Here is a 17572-nt window from a genome sequence, read left to right as displayed (position 1 = left end):
TGGGAATAGGTTATCAGAATTGCATTGCATGATGTGTAGAGCGCGTATACGCAGACGTATGACTGGGTAAGTCTGTTTACGTCGCATGTCCCATGGCATTCGCTGATATACCTGACAGACCCTGATTCCCATATCCTCCATGCACATTGCGCAGGTGGATGACATTCGCATCCTTCTCTCTGTGCAGAACGAGCATCGCTGAGAGTGCACGATAAAATACCAATCAAGTAAGTAGCAGGTTCACTTACCTTGACGCTTCCACTGATTTGCCACATCCAAACTTTGGCTAGCAAGTCGTCGAACCTGGATGGCCAGCGAGGGGTCCATCGTCGCCCGACACGAACGCATGTACTTCAGTCGTGGAGACGTGTAGGCTCGAGCGGGAAACTGGGGCAACATTAATGTACGTGGCTGAACGAAGACGGCTGCGCACAGTACTCACTCCTCACACAGAGTTGCTTCCATCGGTTGCATCAACGTTTTAGGGCAAACCATGACATATACAGAAGGTCATCATTTCGCGAGAGTACGTTTTTCGTCTTCTGTCTCTCTTTCTTAAGCACCAGGTTTTGATCTACAACTTCTCCTTAGCACGCTATACTTACGCCCGAGATACTAGCCATCATCCGCAAGGGCGGGCCCTCCGCAGAATGGACATCTGGAGGGTGAAGTACCACATACAGACCGAAAAAGCGCAGCAATAGTCTACCGTAGCGTACAACGTAAACAACAGTACTACGGGGGACTTTTCTGCTATGAAATGACGACCGAATGCTATCGTGCAAGTGTGACCAAAGATAACACGAAGTCTACTAACGCAGACAGTCTTTGTGCACCGCTGGTCTGTGGATTCGTTGTCGGTGCTTTCATGCAGGCTAATGCTTTACAAAAAACAGGTTTTTCGGGATTTTGAATGGCCTGGTTTGATTCACTGATTGAATGAAACTAGGGGTTGTTAGTGTCGTCAAACTTCATATTGGCATCCGGCCTCACCTTTTGGTCGCAAAATCAGCTAAAATTCTGTCGCGCCCCCCGAGGTTTACCAATTCTTGGTGTTTTCCTTTCTTAAAGACGACAATATCACCCTTCCAATTGCGCACTCTCCATCTCCAAATGCTTCTGTTAGGGGGGAGCCTGCAATGGTTCTTGACAAAGACATGAAACTGCGCAATCTTCCCTCTATTCGAAATTGAAACAATAGCATCGTGGATGTATGGCTGCAGGCGTTTCCCTCCCATGACCAGGTCGAGACGGGGGCTTCTGCCGCTTGTGTTCTGAAGGGTGTGTATCGCTTTGTTCACGGGTCTTTCTGCGTGCGCGCCATAGTAGCGCGCTCTTAATGATAGCGAGGTGTCCTGGAATCCTTAAGAAGAACGTCAAGTATCCTCGCGAAATTGCTCACCCTAGTCCGTGGGATATATTTAGCAAGTGCAGAAACCATAGTTTGGCGGGACTGAATGACGGTAGAGGGTGAATGTGGGTGTATAGGGTTGAAAGAGAGGTTGAAGGTACAGGACCAGTGAGTTTTAACATAATCATTCACGACGCCTTTGATACAAAGAAGTTGTTTGGCCCTGGTTTCCATCAAAAGCACTCGAATGGGCATGCGCTCGCTTCCTTCAATCCGCGCCGGTTCGGCGCGGCGCATTTAACAAAGGAAGATACGGTGTGTTCACTTGCTCGTCCTTTGACAAAGAACCTGGCATGGCTTATACTTGATCGTCAGTATTTCCATCTTGTAAGAGCGCCACTCCCAATCATCACACCAGATCCAAGCATGGACGACGCTTCGATGGAAAATCTCTCTCTGCCGGGAGCCTTCAACAGCTCCCCTACAGAGCAAATGGATATCACCTCCAGCGACGACGTCACCCGCAATCATCCAGGACCGTCCCAGACTCCCCAATCCCCTACAGAGCAAATGGATATCACCTCCAGCGACGACGACGCCCGCAATCATCCAGGACCGTCCCAGACTCCCCAATTACAGTCCCAGATTCTCAAACCACAAGAATCGGGCAAGCGAAAAAGGAGTGATCATGAAGAGATATCGTCGAGAAAGTTAATTGCAGTCGAGCCTGAGTATCTTCAAGAACTCGAGTTCGCGGTAACTCACTTCAATTGCCGTCTCAAATTTTAACTCAACATACCGTTGTATTCAAGGTTGATGAGTTGACTAAGAAGCTCAAATCGAAGGATAAAGAAATAAAGCGCCTTCAGAGCATAGAGCCGAGCGTCAACGATTTGAAAGATGCTGAAATTCGACACCTTTGCGTTGTAGAGCAAAAGGTTGAGACTTTGATTATTGGAAAGATATATGTACTAATAGTAATGTATCATCCAGATATCCAAAGAGAAATCGGCGTCTGATGGGGCATATAAGACCTTACAATCCCAATTCGAAGACTATAAACGAGTACGTTTCCCAGGCTTCATGTTATCGTACCTGCGTTTAAGCATCGAACAGGACGTGGATCGCCAACATAAAGAAGCATCCCGTGCTAAAGAGCACGAAATGTCTGAGGTATGTAGTCTACCAAAAATCAGAAGCATCAGCCTCTCATTGCTAGCTGTTTTCAAGCTGGAAGCAAAGTTCAAACAACAAATCGAAGAACTCCAAATTCATCATGACCGTACGGTGGAGGAATTAAACAAAAAGGTTGAATCCCAGTCTCTTCAGATTTCATCTCTGGTGGAAGACAGTCTTGAAGAATCAGAAACTGCGAAAATATTGCTAAATGAACCCGATGGAGAGGGGTCCAATATCTTGGAAGAGGACACGTCCCATATCAAGGAGCTCGAGGATTCAAATATGGCGTTTACGGAGCGAATAACTGCTTATGAGGCTCAGATAGCGAAGCTCAATGCTGATTTGGAGGAGCAGAAGGCGGAGTCGTCAAAGCTAACGCGTGCTGTTCAGGAGCTTGAGGGACAGTCTGTCGATGGTATCAGCAAGCAGGAGCGTATCACGGAACTTGAAGCTCTTGTGAGGGCGAAGACGACCGAACTTGAAGAGTTGAAGCACTCTACCTCTCACGCCCAAGACCTTGAAAATCGCATCAACGAACTACAGGCTCGTCTTGGGGAGTTCGAAAGAGAACGGGAGGGACAGTCTATTGATGGTATCAGCAAGCAGGAGCGTATCACGGAACTTGAAGCTCTTGTGAGGGCGAAGACGACCGAACTTGAAGAGTTGAAGCACTCTACCTCTCACGCCCAAGACCTTGAAAATCGCATCAACGAACTACAGGGTTCTCTCCAGGAGTCTGACAGCGAAAGGGAGAAATTGATTCAAGCACAACAAGTATCAAGCCATCGCGAGAATGTTTTAGCTTCAGAACTCCAAACTGTGCGCGAAAAGCGCAGTGAGCAAATTAAAACGCTTACTGCCCAAGTGCGACTCCTCGAAAACGAATTGTCCGGAAATCAAACTGCACTTAAAGATCAAGGTCAGGAGCTGGAGAGACTGCGCGCGGCGTCTACCCAGCGTAGGACCGCTGACGAGGCTGAGATAGCGAAGCTCAATGCTGATTTGAAGGCGCTCAAGGATTCGCAACAGTCATCCGCTGATCGTGGTGCCTTGGACGCCGACCACATTCAAAAGCTTGAAGCTCAGTTGACGGCACAGACAAATAGGGTTCAACAGCTCGAGATAATGAACGCAGCCTCTATCGAGAATGCGTCTGCTTACGAGACTCGTGTAAAACAACTTGAGTCTGATTTGGAGGCGCAGAAGGCGGAGTCGTCAAAGCTGACGCGTGCTGTTCAGGAGCTTGAGGGACAGTCTGTCGATGGTATCAGCAAGCAGGAGCGTATCACGGAACTTGAAGCTCTTGTGAGGGCGAAGACGACCGAACTTGAAGAGTTGAAGCACTCTACCTCTCACGCCCAAGACCTTGAAAATCGCATCAACGAACTACAGGGTTGTCTCCAGGAGTCTGACAGCGAAAGGGAGAAATTGATTCAAGCACAACAAGTATCAAGCCATCGCGAGAATGTTTTGGCTTCAGAACTCCAAACTATGCGCGAAAAGCGCAGTGAGCAAATTAAAACGCTTACTGCCCAAGTGCGACTCCTCGAAAACGAATTGTCCGGAAATCAAACTGCACTTAAAGATCAAGGTCAGGAGCTGGAGAGACTGCGCGCGGCGTCTACCCAGCGTAGGACCGCTGACGAGGCTGAGATAGCGAAGCTCAATGCTGATTTGAAGGATCAGAAGGCGGAGTCGTCAAGGCTAACGCGTGCTGTTCAGGAGCTTGAGGGACAGTTAACTGATGGTATCGACAGAGAGAACCGTATCGTTCAACTCAACAACGATCTAGACGCGAAGACTGCAGAACTGAAGAAGTCCAGGGAGGAGTCAACCTCTCATGCCCAGCAACTTGAAAATCGCATTGGTGACTTACAGGCTCGTCTCCAGGAGTCTGACAGCAAAAGGGAGAAATTGATTCAAGCACAACAATTATCAAGCCATCGCGAGAATGTTTTCGCTTCAGAACTCCAAACTGTGCGTGAAAAGCGCAGTGAGCAAATTAAAACGCTTAACGCACGAGTTCGAGACCTCGAAAAGGAGTTGGAACAAGCCGCGACCAACTCTCGCGATTCACTTAGTAAAGAACGGGAGCGATACCAACAGATGTCCGTTGAGTTTCAAAAACAACAAGCAGCGCTATCTCAAACAACTGAAGATCTCAGTACTGTCAAGGCCGCTCTTGAAAAAGAATTTGAGGACCATGGTAATACCAAGTCACTGTTGGAGCTTTTACAAAGCGACCTTGTGGACTCTCAAAAAGCCATCTCAATTCTTAACAGTCAATTAGAGGCCACCATGGCTGACCACATCGAATTTGGAGAGGAAGCGCAAGATTCGGACTCGGTAATTACTTCTAATTGTATCTTTTGATGTATATCTAATGAAAACTCCATAGGCGATGGACCCGGATGCACCAGAAAGTACTCCGTCGGCGACTGGAAAATCTCAAAAAGCGGCGGGCAAACGTCGTCAAATGTCGATGATGCCGGATACCACCCTATATACGCTTGTAAGACAATTAGCGGTGTTGTAGCTTGGCCACATGTCGCTAACAATGTCCTGCAGATGAATGATATGCCCAAAGAATGGCCACAGCGTTCGCCCTTTTCAAGGTTATCAAAAAAACTACCAGGAAAGTGTTTCCAGCCAACACCGGATATCGTAGGCAGCACACCTGTCTATACGTTTGTAAGATACCGACTACCGCCACTTTATTTGGTATAACTGAAGTCAAATATCCTTTAGATGAACCATAGGAACGGCGACCTGCAGGTAAATATGGAGCCAGAAAATTCAGCAGAACGACCCACCTTTTCAAATTTTTTTAACCAAACGGAATTTACTCCCACTCTCTCTACCTCTGCGAACCGTTCTTCGCCCGTCCGAGACGGTGACCTGGCCTCTTCTTCCAATCCAGGGCCATCAATACCCAACAGATTTTCAAAGCCGGGTCACTATCGAAGAGGTAGAGCTACACATCAATCTCCACCTCCACCTTCCAGTGCTATACCCAGATCTGGTCGAGACGATGTGCGAGGAGTCGAGGCTTCGACAGCCTTCCATGCAGATACTCCGGCAACGGTCGCTGACCCCTCTGTGGTTCCACCTCACTCTGTATTCTCTTCGACGCCTCCTGTCACTCCTGTTCCTCCTGTTGCCTCAGTATCTGCTGCTGAACGTGCTTTTCAAGAAAGAATATTGAATACGCTAAGCACTCTGTCGAGTGATGTGAGAGGCGTCGTTTTGGACGTGCAAGAACTTCGGTCTAATGCAAATACACAACCTGCAACCCCTCGTAGGAGGATTCCAAACAGGAAACCTTACTCTCCTTACAAGCAAGCTGGTCCTGTTCGTCCCCGCTCAGTGGACAGAGTTCTTATTCTAGTAGTATTCTTTTCGCCTCCACATCATCCATTGACTGAATATGATTTTTTAGAATGCCAGCCGGCAGTTACAACAATATCTCCTCGGAATATCCGAAGATGACGACATCTTCATAATGGATTCCATTCACATTGCATCACCAGCCGAAGTAGATAAGTTCGAGAATTCGCTACGAGACCCCCCACCATTGGAACCTCTTCAACTTCACTTCGACCAAGTGAAAGTGAAATGGAACGCTTATCTTGCGGACCTCTTTGCTGAACAGTTCTTGCGATTACACAGCAATCTTAATGCTACTGCCGATCAAATCAAGGAACACTTCATGGCAAGAGTGCAAATGTTTCGTGAGAAATTGATTTCCATCGTTCCAAGGCCAGGAGAAACCAGCGAACAATGTTTCGATCGCGTAAGGGAGGAACGTCTAAATGCCAATCGCAGGAAGCGGCGCCGCACTAGGCAACGTAATGTATGTCAATATCTGTTTCCTTACACTTACACAATTTCTTTGCTAATGTCGGAGAAGTTGTATGTGGACCGTTATAGTAACTGCATAGATGCCGGTCGTCATGATATTGCAGATGTCGTCTTGACACTTGGCGAAGATGGAATGAGCGAAGACGAAACAGACGGAGAAGATTCCACAGTCGTCCTTTTGACGCAATGGCGCAACCCAAAGCTCCTGACTCCATTAAAGATCGCTGATAGCCTGCGACCGGCTACAAGCGTCAATGGAACCAGACGACCAGGTAGCCGACCCCTTAAACGCAGAAGACTACAATCCGCACGGGAAGGTTATCAACCAGCTCCAGATCAGCGTCCAGAAAATTATTACTATTCTTCTTGGCGGGCCTGCTTATCTCGTTATGATATAGCGCTCTTGAAAATGAAAGATGCAAAACCATTTTTCGGGGAGTAGGCGTAGAATCACTTTTTTAAATCAACTCGGATATTTCCTGTCACAAAGATTCTAGCTGTTAATCTCATGCTTCTATGTATGTACAAAGATATATTCACAATGCATCGCACGTTATTCAGTCCTTCGTCCAAAATGCGGTTAAACCAGAAAGATCTCCGCTTTCATAAGGACAGCCAGACAAACGGCTTCAACGGTTAATAATTGACTTTACGCTTATGTAGTCCGCGCGATACTCAGAAATATAATTGACCTGGAAAATGGGAATTACAGGGGGAAGATCATATTAACTAGCAAATGCGCAAACGACATCTATTTTTACATGCCAACTCTTAGGCTAGGATGGGCATTGCTCTCAACATCAAGGATCACAGTAGGTAAGCGTGCAGGCAGCATGCAAAGATCACTAAATAATAAATCAATAAGGGTTGCATCAGTTGTCTGCTCTGGGGTGTATCTTTTCTACGGAAATGGTGCTAGAACCAAATGGGATCGACCTGTAATAGGAAATGCACCGTTCTTGAGACAGATTGAAGGTCCTTCAAATATAACCAGGGCGTTGGTTATGGTAACGCATAGACTGAATAAAGAGGGGCTCACAATCTATAATCGCAGACTTGAATTCTGTCCTTGCCCGAAATTGGACTCGAAATAGCGTGCTAAGGAGAAGTTGTAGATCAAAACCTGGTGCTTAAGAAAGAGAGACAGAAGACGAAAAACGTACTCTCGCGAAATGATGACCTTCTGTATATGTCATGGTTTGCCCTAAAACGTTGATGCAACCGATGGAATGGAGAGGACACAGCAAAGGACGGGCGTTGCAACTCTGTGTGAGGAGTGAGTACTGTGCGCAGCCGTCTTCGTTCAGCCACGTACATTAATGTTGCCCCAGTTTCCCGCTCGAGCCTACACGTCTCCACGACTGAATGCGTTCGTGTCGGGCGACGATGGACCCCTCGCTGGCCATCCAGGTTCGACGACTTGCTAGCCAAAGTTTGGATGTGGCAAATCAGTGGAAGCGTCAAGGTAAGTGAACCTGCTACTTACTTGATTGGTATTTTATCGTGCACTCTCAGCGATGCTCGTTCTGCACAGAGAGAAGGATGCGAATGTCATCCACCTGCGCAATGTGCATGGAGGATATGGGAATCAGGGTCTGTCAGGTATATCAGCGAATGCCATGGGACATGCGACGTAAACAGACTTACCCAGTCATACGTCTGCGTATACGCGCTCTACACATCATGCAATGCAATTCTGATAACCTATTCCCATCCAGAGGGCCCTATCCGTGCGAAAGGGGTTGTGGAGTTGAGTTGGAAGGAACACCGGTATCCGAACGATGACAAGTCCGGGATCTTGTTTGCTTAATAGCGCATAGTGCGGATCATTGGTGTTCGGGATAGGAGATGGGCTATACTATGTAAGTTACTACAGAAAATTAGGTAGACAGAACGAAACATACCTGTGTAGAACAAGAGGAAGGAAATGGTGAAACGAACGACTTGAGTGAGAATCGTGTGCGTCTAATCGCATGGTTAGCAAACGGCGGGTACACTGGAGTTGCAACTTACCAGACATGCTTCGAAACTTTTGCGATGTCTTGTTCGCTGACCTGTATCTGCGCTGAATGACTGACCCAATATACAACACTGTGCAGAAAATTGTGTTACTTACGGCGAGCGTAGAGATCTCATACGTGCTTAACATCTGTGTTGGCACTTCGATTACACCTCACGCACAATATCATTCGGTCCCCATTTCGCTCCCTGTAGTAGTATTTGTATTATTTACATGGTACACTACGCTAGACTGCCTACATGGATAGCAGCGCTACTCGGTCTATATGTGCTACTTCACCCGCTAGATGAGCATGGTTGGAACAGAAGAAGAAGAAAGCGTGAGAATATGGCCAGCACGCCAACAAGTACCGCAGAAGTTCGATGCCGCTCATGCCGTCGCCAAATTGGTGATGCGCGTGATTGGTGGCACGGCATCAGCGGCATCAAACTTCTGTCCTGTATCATGGCGATTTTGTGACGGTGTGACGCCTTTCCACCTCTCTCTCAACACTCACTCCTATGAAGCACGTCGTACGTAGAGATGGTTCGCATACGAGCTTACTGTAGTAGTAGCACTTTAGTGTAGACTCTAATACCATAAACTTAGCTAGCTGCGTACTCTAGTAATACAATTTTAGTTCAAGTGACATAGACCCGGCTTGGAAGGGCAGAGGAAATAGTCGGGTGAGCGACACAGAACGAGGAGGAACTACAATTCATTTGGATAGTGAATTACGCAGAAACATAGGTGCGAATCGTATTTTTATTACTATCAGGCAGGAAACACAAGCCAAGAACACCTTCTACAGCACACCCGCCGCCTCTTCGCCTGCCAGACCCGTATTCGAGCGTCACAAACATAGGTGAGGAATCATCTTTGCTATCAGTGCAGGAAACATATTCTACAGCACATGTGCCGCCTCATTGCTTTACAGACCTCACTTATTCAACGACGCACCCACCTACATTCAAGAATTGAACGTTGAATGCTGCCATAACTTTATGTTTTGTACGACGCTGCCTACTGTAAGCACCCGGTCTGCGAGGTACCCTCTTTGCAGGTTGCCGTTTTAATTTGGATTTCACGATATCGGGACTTGGAATATACAGGATTTGCACATGGCTCCCGTCGAGTCTCCTGCTTATGCAACTATAGATTGGCTCCGTCTTTTTTCTATCAGGTATTCGAGCGGCACCAGTCTCAATTGTTTTACACGTACTATAAGCCAAATTTACTCTCTCGAACACGCGAGATGTTCCCGTCTAATAATTCTCTTCAATCTATGAAGTATGTCGCTTCATCAATATCTGCAATTGATATACTAAATTTATTAACCCAAGCTCTACTTGATATAATAATCTTCGGTGACTTTCCAACCCCAATTTGTCCTGCCAGTGGGTGGTTTAAAATCTCGTTCAACAATCTAACACGGCCATTGCCCAGCACCCACTTCACCCTCGAACTCGAATCGCCGTGAGGTATTGTTTTACACGTACTGTAAGCCGAATTTACTCTCCCGAACACGAGATGTTCAGTGACATATTATGTGTAGAGCTTCATCACCGCTCTGCATTGCTCACTAACTGTACGAGCTTATCCATGTTTATTATCGCAAAGGTTGTGGTAGACACCGCAACGTGGCCCGCAAATCTGTCGACTTCGACGACGAGGTGCCTAATTTGTATGTTTCACATATTCGTTATTGAGGACTTGGCCCTGTATTTTTACAACCGCGCTTCTTCTATTACAGTGTCATGGTGACCCTATCTACATGATTGGATCAATGAACCAGGATGTTCTCCTTAACTTATTTCTGCGGGTCCTTGGAAGTACGGCCTCGTCTGTTTTTACCGTTTTCCACGCAAATATATCTACCGTTGATACTCGAATTATTGGGCTCACAAAATGCTAAGGTCGCCGCTCACTACAAGATTATTTGAATGTGCTTATTTTCCTTCGGAAATACAAACACCTGAGACTCTTGTAGAGTAGCTGATTTCCCACTGTTTGTAAACTGTAGTACGTACTTTTGAATATGCAAGCAACGAAATACTTAGTTTCGCGGTAGCATAGACCTGGGTACGCCATACATAACTTGTGCCTTGGTTTTTGATGGAACTAACGGTGTGCCCCTTGGTTCTGCCCCTAAATTTTATTCTGGATGAGTTGTCTCAACGGTCATGTCAATAATTTATTATGTCCATTTTCTATGAATTTTTCATTCAGGACGAGCCGACTACTTCGTGTCGCTCCATCGTCTAGGTTCCCTACAATAGGTTTCACCATGCATTTTTAACAGGATACGAGCTTAAGTGTTCACATGAGCGCTTCCGCATTGATAAGTTTCAGCACGACGCTCAGCTCTCAATGTTTTGAACCCTCATCCACACCCGGGATGCCCGAGGAACATTAACACGTGATATGTTTCGGCATTTGCGGCATCGAACTTCTGCGCCATTTCTACAGCCCCCCACCCATTCCCACGCTCTTTTTCTTCTTCTCTCCACCATACCGTTTTGTCTCCTCGTTGCTCAGGGGCTGTCATTCCAGGTAAGATACGCCACGGATTCTGCATTGGCGTTGAACCGGAACGAGAATATGTACTATTACACGTAGTTCAGTGATAGATTTGGATAGTTGGAAAATGAAAATGAGATCACCATCGTAATGAAGATGAAAAAAACTTACTGAGCACACCAACGTCATATAGATTCCGATTCCTAAGTCAGAGTGGTAACTGATCATCTAATTAAATTTGTTCATTTCCATCGAACGACACAGTCCAAAGGATGAAGCGGGTAGGCTTGCTTGATTTCTGTTCAAAGCATCTTGATACTCATGATTTTTTCTCCCTAGGTTATGAGGAACGTCCGCCAATTTCTGGACACGGAGGCACAGGTAGCTGATGATGGAGAGCTTTCTGACGATGAGCAGCTTACGTCTGCAGAACGGGACCTTGAAGGCGAGCTGTTCAGAATGTTGCGATAGACTTGATTTGACTGTCTTTACAGATGCCTTCATTAACGACGGAGCGGAAGTGGACGGGGAAGATCACATAGGCTCTATGGCGTTCCATAGGCCAGAAGATGACAGCGAGGAGGATTCATTTAACCAACTACTGGCTCGCCTGGAGGCTCAAGCAAAGGGCCCTCGTCAACCACGTCCGGTTATACGTTTGGAGGAGGAAGATAGGATAACCATGCTCCAGGAGAAGATTGCGCGTCTTCCGCTTGAGAATGACTATCCTCTCTGGAGGGTTGGATGTCGGGTAAGTCTGAATACCTATCCCTTGATTATTTTTCTATCAACTTTTGCAGATCGGCTCTGAGGATGCAGCTGTCCTATCCCTTCTCCAGACCGCAAGGGAGATCCACCATATTCGTTCCGCATTTACTCGCGGCTCTATACGCGGAAGTATCTACGTTGAAGGTATCATGGATCCAGCCCTCGTGAATCTGCTCTTGTCCACGCCCGGAATCCTTCGTAACCACCTTGGAGTCAAGCGCGAAATAGTGGATCGGAACCATCAGCACGAACTTCTTACGATGAGGGATGTCAAGAAGGATTTTGAGGTTGGGACCTGGGTTTTGGTTAAGAAAGGCATATACAAAGGAGACGTTGGACTGATCTCAGCGACTTTTTCCTGGGGCGCTCAGGTTCTTCTCATTCCTCGGCTAAATTCGCAATCTGCAAAGTCACAAAAGAGAAAGTCATCGGTACTAGTACCCCCAGCAAAACTTTTCGACCCTGAAGAAGCCCGCAAACTCATTTCTACTCCCATTATTCGCAATGCGGATGGATCATACACGCTTGGACTTCTCAAGTTTGACCATGGACTGTTGGAAAAGGATTTCGACTATACCTCCATCGCAAATTCCGTCATGGATATTCCGTATTCCCACTTCTCCATGTTTAGGAGCACCAATCATCCCGACATAATGCGAGCGCGTATGCCACGTCCTCGGGAATGGTGCTTAGGACTGGAAGAGGAGGTTCTTTTTCGTACACCCGACGTTGCGAATCGGTCTGCAAAGTGGGAACCTGCAGTGCTGAAAAAGCTGGACACATACGACGTTGAAGCAGAACAATCAACAATCGAAGGTGAACGTGAAATCCGCTACAGTGTTAGGGGAACATGGCTAGACATTCTCAAGTCACCAAAAATCGGGCAATTCGTTCGAGTTGTGAGCGGCCCCTATTTCGATCACAGAGGTTGGGTCGTTGGAATCCATGGAGACCATGCACTAATAACGAAAAGTTCGGTGCATGGTCGCATTTCCATTGTGGAAACAAATGCTGAAACATCTTCGACGCCCACCAACGGAAAAGAACAATATCCCGTGCCGACAGGGAACGATGATCTGAGAAAAGGTTCGGCGGAGACAGATCTGGGGACGGCGGTAGAAGCGCAAATGATGCCAGGGGGTATAATGGTGCATTCGGATATCGCTCTAACTTTGGATGAATCAGCAGCAACGTTAGATGAAGAAGAAATGTCGATGCCGGGAGGGAGTTCGTGTGTCACAGGAGTAGGAAAACCAACAGCAGCTCAGGAGTCGTACAACCAGGGCGCTGTGGTCAGTACAACAGCAGCATCTAACCAGTTTAATTCTGGGGTAGGAGATGATAACAAGGTTGAGATTGTGGAAGTGAGTAAATTTGCAGCTTGACATATTCACCGGTTTTTCTCTTAACGTGGCTATACCTTTCAACAGCATTTTGCGGTACACGTCAATCTCTTGGACACTTCATTTACTGAGCCCCTACCTCTTGTCGATGTGACATTATTATCGGAGTCAGACCCAGTCCACACCAAGTTTTTAAGACACCCATGGACTGGTTTAGAGGTCATTATACAGAAGCATCTTCACCCACGCAAGGGTGAGACTGGACGAATCAAAGACGTCCTTCATCATACAGACAACGCCGGACTGCAGCTCGTTATTCAACTCACCCGTTTTAATCCCTTTGCACCGTTCCAAACAATCGTTGTGGACTATGACGATGTCGTCGAACTTTCGTAAGTGTGTTGTCATTGCATGTACCCTCTGTCTAACTTGTACGCAAGGACGTTCAATGAGCTCGTTCTTTTCCTTGATCCTGGGCCAAAATTTTTCCGTCCTATACCTAAGTCTTCCATGAAGCACGTCCGCGTTCTCCCTGGCGTACCGCAAACGATTGCGTCAGCGAGCGGCACACCGATGTACTCAGAACCCACTGCAACTCCAGCCTGGGATCCTTCCTCAAGGACACCCATCGGTACACCGCAATCTATCACTCCAGCTTGGGACCCCTCCTCAAGGACACCTGACCCAACTGCTCATTCGCCAACAAGTCTTGCGTTATCAGACGTCTCTACATCTGTTTCCTCCTCATCTGAAACAAACTGTCATACGACTTCCTCTTCTGTGTGCGAACATGTTCTCTTAAACCCCAAACTGGTGGACATCAGCCTGAATGTGGTAGTCAACGGCGGACAGTTCAGCAATAAAACATTAGTCGCCTCAACGGTTTGGGATGCAAACAACCTCGTACTCAGGTGCAAAAAGTACAGTTCATGGACTATGGTGGACCCCGCTTGGGTCACTCCGAAGTATGCAAATCGAATACATGACAATGGGCCTCTAGTGGTTATCAAGGGGGAACATTGCGGGAAATTCGTTCGTCGCATTCATCATGAAGGCACCTCGGATAATCCAACTGTCTTGGTCGCTGTAGTCACCCGATCTAAAGATCGTGTAGACGTTTTAACTGGCGAGCGATTTATACTCAGCACGGATTTCCTGTGTTCAGTTCCCGAGTCCAAGAAAGACAGAGACCTCAACTCCAATGTTATGACTCAGTTAAAAGACCAGTACAAGAAAAAGATACTGTGACCTGTTTTTGGTATTTCTCTACCATCACCTCGTCTTGTGAAGATAATATAAATTCTGGTATGAAACATGACATTCTTCATTTGCTATATACTTATATGATCACCTCGAACAGAAGCTGCAGCGTGCAGAGGGAGTAGGATTACTCTAAACACCCTCTGCATTAGCCTTATCCTTTACATTGGACAGAATCTGGCTGAGGGGATGGTAACGCGAGAGGGGTTGTTCATCTGGAACAAATGTGCGGCATACAAAGCAGCACCTCAGTGTGTCAAATAACTCGAGCTTTGTCCTGCAATCGTTGCAGCAAACATGACCACAAGCAAAGCTGTGATAATGTTCTGAGGTCACTTTGATCTGTAAACACAGTTCTCGAAAAGGCTTACACGCAAATTTGCTCCATAAATTCATAGCAAATTGTGCATTTTGCGAATCCAAGTACTGTCTCTTCCAGCTCCTTCAACCTGTCATTTTCCTATTTAAATTTGTCATTAACATTATCGATATCGGTCATATTGTAAATTTACCCTCTTCGTTTCAAGGTACAGGTTTTCCTGGGCCACCTTCTCCTTCAAGAGCTCAGTATACATCTTGCTCGCTTTGTCAATTTCCTATAATATAATTGTTTAAAAAGTGTGACGGTCTCGGATAAACGTCATAAGGTTATGTGAGGGAAGAAACCAAACTAACCCATTTAAACGTCTCTCCCTGCTCGGTTAGACCTCGCTCAAGGGCGGCAATGCGCTCCCTGTCGGCTTGAACTTCTCTAACCTGGAAAATGGATGCAGATGTAAGTCGCCTCCTTATGAATCATTTCATTATTCTTACGGTCGCTATTATATCATCACTTCTCAACCTTGCAGCATTTGAAGTGGACTTCAGCCTGTCATATTCATCCTGTTCATCGAAAGTAGTTGATTAGTGCTAAAGTCGACGGCGTATGATCGTGGCGTACTTGACTAATGATCACTTGGTCTATCCCAGCATCCACTCCGCTTTGTTGATTGGTTATGCCTCGATCATTCTGGACATTGGTGGATGCTGCATACGATCCATTGGCAATAGATCGGTTATGTTGAATGGCGGGAAACAATTCATTCCGGCCTGGGAGTATGGCTAATATAGCATTCACGTTGGCCACCTGTATAGGAGGACGTCTGGTCATAAGATTGTCTCTCCCAGCATCCACCGACACATTCGCAATCTCTGTCGATGGACCTTCGGTGGAAACCTCACGGTTCTCGGCAAAGGACGAGACCATTGGGGCCGTGTAGGCCCTTTGAATACTCCCCTGGTGAAAGTATGTACTGTCAGATTGAAATACATAAATCATTATACTCAAGCGCACCGCAGCCTGGGTTTTGTTGGACGTCAAGGTGTTGGTGACTAACGCAGTTGAATTGGATTCAAAGGATTGGTCCATGTCGTCATCATCAACTTCCTGGAATCTCGATGGCCCTGCCACCATGCTAGCGTCCCCTGCTTCAGGAGACCGGCGTTGCCTCGAAGCAGACTTCTAACAGAAGGTAATGTATCATTGAAAAATGCGCCTCAATCAATCCTTAGACAACTTACCCCTGCGTTCTTTCTTGATCTCGCGCTAACAGCCTTTATATAGTGTTCGCGGGAAAGCATCGCGGTATATATTGGGGTAGCCCCTGTTACGGATGATTTGCTGTTACTACGACTCCTGGAAGGTTGAGACATAGTTTAGTTGGACGACTAGACTCAGTTGTGCTGGGTGTTTGGAAGGTGAGGGTAATGAAGAAAGTTCCTGAACAAGCGCTTTAAAAGAAAACGCTAGTCTTTCATCGCTCAGTCCCTTTGTTATGCCTCGGCGTTTCGGCGACATCACCTTATCGAGTTCCTCCGGGTCATTGCCTCCGCTGCAGCTGCAGCTGCGTGATCGCATAATAATTTCTCATGTGGTAAAATTTCTCTTATCATTGCTTAACCGTTACCACATCGATATCGATATTCTGGTTGATTCGACAGACCTATGCCGGTTTGGAAAGCCAAGTTTTGCCTGTGCACTGTGCATGGGTGCGGCGCGAAACGCGATCCTGTCACAGGACAGCCAGGTGTTCAATTGTCGCCATCTACATATAAAAAGCACCAACACGAGGAAAGCGTGGGTCAGATGAAGAGGAATCTTGAATCACGGGCGATCCTTGAGCAGCAAAGGGCCATGGAGAAGGTCGAAACCACCTTGGAGAAAGCAATGCAACTTTTATCTGTTCAGGACCCGGACACCGAGACGATCAAGGAAAAGGAAGTGCAGTACAAGCACGAACAGAAGAAAAAAATCGTGGCTCTGATTGCAGATATTCTAGACAATACCAGACTTCGTGCCCAACAAATCAACACCATTGACATCTCAGGAGAGAAATATTTCAGCAATGGGGAAATTGATAAGGCAATTCAACTTTGCCATGAAGTACGAGCTCTTAATTCCAACGCATCGAGAGATTTAGACTTTACGAAATCCGGTCCTTTGCGCAAGGAAGCCTCGATCAAATCTTTGCGACATGATGCACACCAAAATATCGAGCGACTTAATGAAGATGTAGACCGTGTAGAGGCAACATGGAAGGAGAGGCAAACGAAGAGATCTCGCCAGCGAGTTTCTATTCAGGATAGCGTACCTAATTTATACGATTCAAGTGAGCGAGCATGTTTATTTTTCACTTTGTATTCGATGAACTATTTATCAACTATCGACCCTAGGGCACCACTTCCTTCCCTTCCTTCCCTATGCATACAGTATGCCTTGGCTACCCCCATGGATAATTGACGCGATGCAGATGATCAACCTTATGGTTGTTTCTTGCTACGCTATATTGAGGTTTCCTCGACGTGGGTGCTATTTTGTCTTTTCCATGTGCGAATATATCGCTCAAAGAACGGGAGAGGCTATCTTTGTCGACAAAATCCTTCCTCGTTGGCTCGAGCAAGTTCTTCGTTCGTTTCCTCTAGACGTTCGAGCGGCAATCAAGCGTTTTGACATTGATTCGAAGTTCATCGTGTATGCCGCTTGTCCAAAGTGCAATGAAATCTACAAGCCAACCCTAGAGGACGATATTTCTACCTATCGCGAACGATGCAATGCCCGGAAGTTCGGTAATCGTTGTGGGGAACTTCTTGTCCGGCCAAAGAGATACAGCAATAAGACCATTAATGTACCCATCAAACCCTTCCTATCATTCGATTTCCAGGACTGGCTTGGTGGCATGTTATCGCGTCGAGGATACGAGGAAGCAATGGACGGTGCTTGGAAGAAAACGTTCGAACCTGTTCAAGAAAATG

The 17572-nt window shown here is 46.7% G+C and overlaps 4 protein-coding genes across 4 annotated transcripts; 3 read left to right on the top strand and 1 right to left on the bottom strand.

Moving 5' to 3' along the window:
* Window positions 1-1777: 1777 nt before the first annotated feature.
* Window positions 1778-6833, top strand: JR316_0005424 (uncharacterized protein; the record flags this gene model as incomplete). Its single annotated transcript, XM_047891182.1, has 8 exons — window positions 1778-2107; window positions 2164-2319; window positions 2345-2524; window positions 2582-4876; window positions 4929-5042; window positions 5279-5881; window positions 5970-6383; window positions 6438-6833. The coding sequence occupies 8 exons, from the start codon at window positions 1778-1780 to the stop codon at window positions 6831-6833; spliced, it is 4488 nt and encodes a 1495-aa protein (XP_047750943.1).
* A 944-nt stretch (window positions 6834-7777) lies between these two features.
* JR316_0005423 (uncharacterized protein) lies at window positions 7778-8028 on the top strand (the record flags this gene model as incomplete). Its single annotated transcript, XM_047891181.1, has 2 exons — window positions 7778-7856; window positions 7907-8028. 2 exons carry the CDS (start codon window positions 7778-7780, stop codon window positions 8026-8028), a joined length of 201 nt encoding a protein of 66 aa, XP_047750942.1.
* A 3154-nt stretch (window positions 8029-11182) lies between these two features.
* JR316_0005422 (Transcription elongation factor SPT5) lies at window positions 11183-14269 on the top strand (the record flags this gene model as incomplete). Its single annotated transcript, XM_047891180.1, has 6 exons — window positions 11183-11191; window positions 11250-11291; window positions 11341-11661; window positions 11711-13042; window positions 13109-13413; window positions 13462-14269. The coding sequence occupies 6 exons, from the start codon at window positions 11183-11185 to the stop codon at window positions 14267-14269; spliced, it is 2817 nt and encodes a 938-aa protein (XP_047750941.1).
* Window positions 14270-14648: 379 nt separating this feature from the next.
* JR316_0005421 (uncharacterized protein) lies at window positions 14649-15973 on the bottom strand (the record flags this gene model as incomplete). The annotated part of the gene is made up of 7 exons (XM_047891179.1): window positions 14649-14741; window positions 14794-14877; window positions 14957-15037; window positions 15095-15163; window positions 15222-15557; window positions 15615-15782; window positions 15842-15973. The coding sequence occupies 7 exons, from the start codon at window positions 15971-15973 to the stop codon at window positions 14649-14651; spliced, it is 963 nt and encodes a 320-aa protein (XP_047750940.1).
* Between the last annotated feature and the right edge of the window lie 1599 nt (window positions 15974-17572).

This window comes from Psilocybe cubensis, chromosome 4 (genome assembly GCF_017499595.1).
Source record: "Psilocybe cubensis strain MGC-MH-2018 chromosome 4, whole genome shotgun sequence".
NCBI lineage: Eukaryota > Fungi > Basidiomycota > Agaricomycetes > Agaricales > Agrocybaceae > Psilocybe > Psilocybe cubensis.
This window is presented reverse-complemented; position numbering and strand designations above follow the sequence as displayed.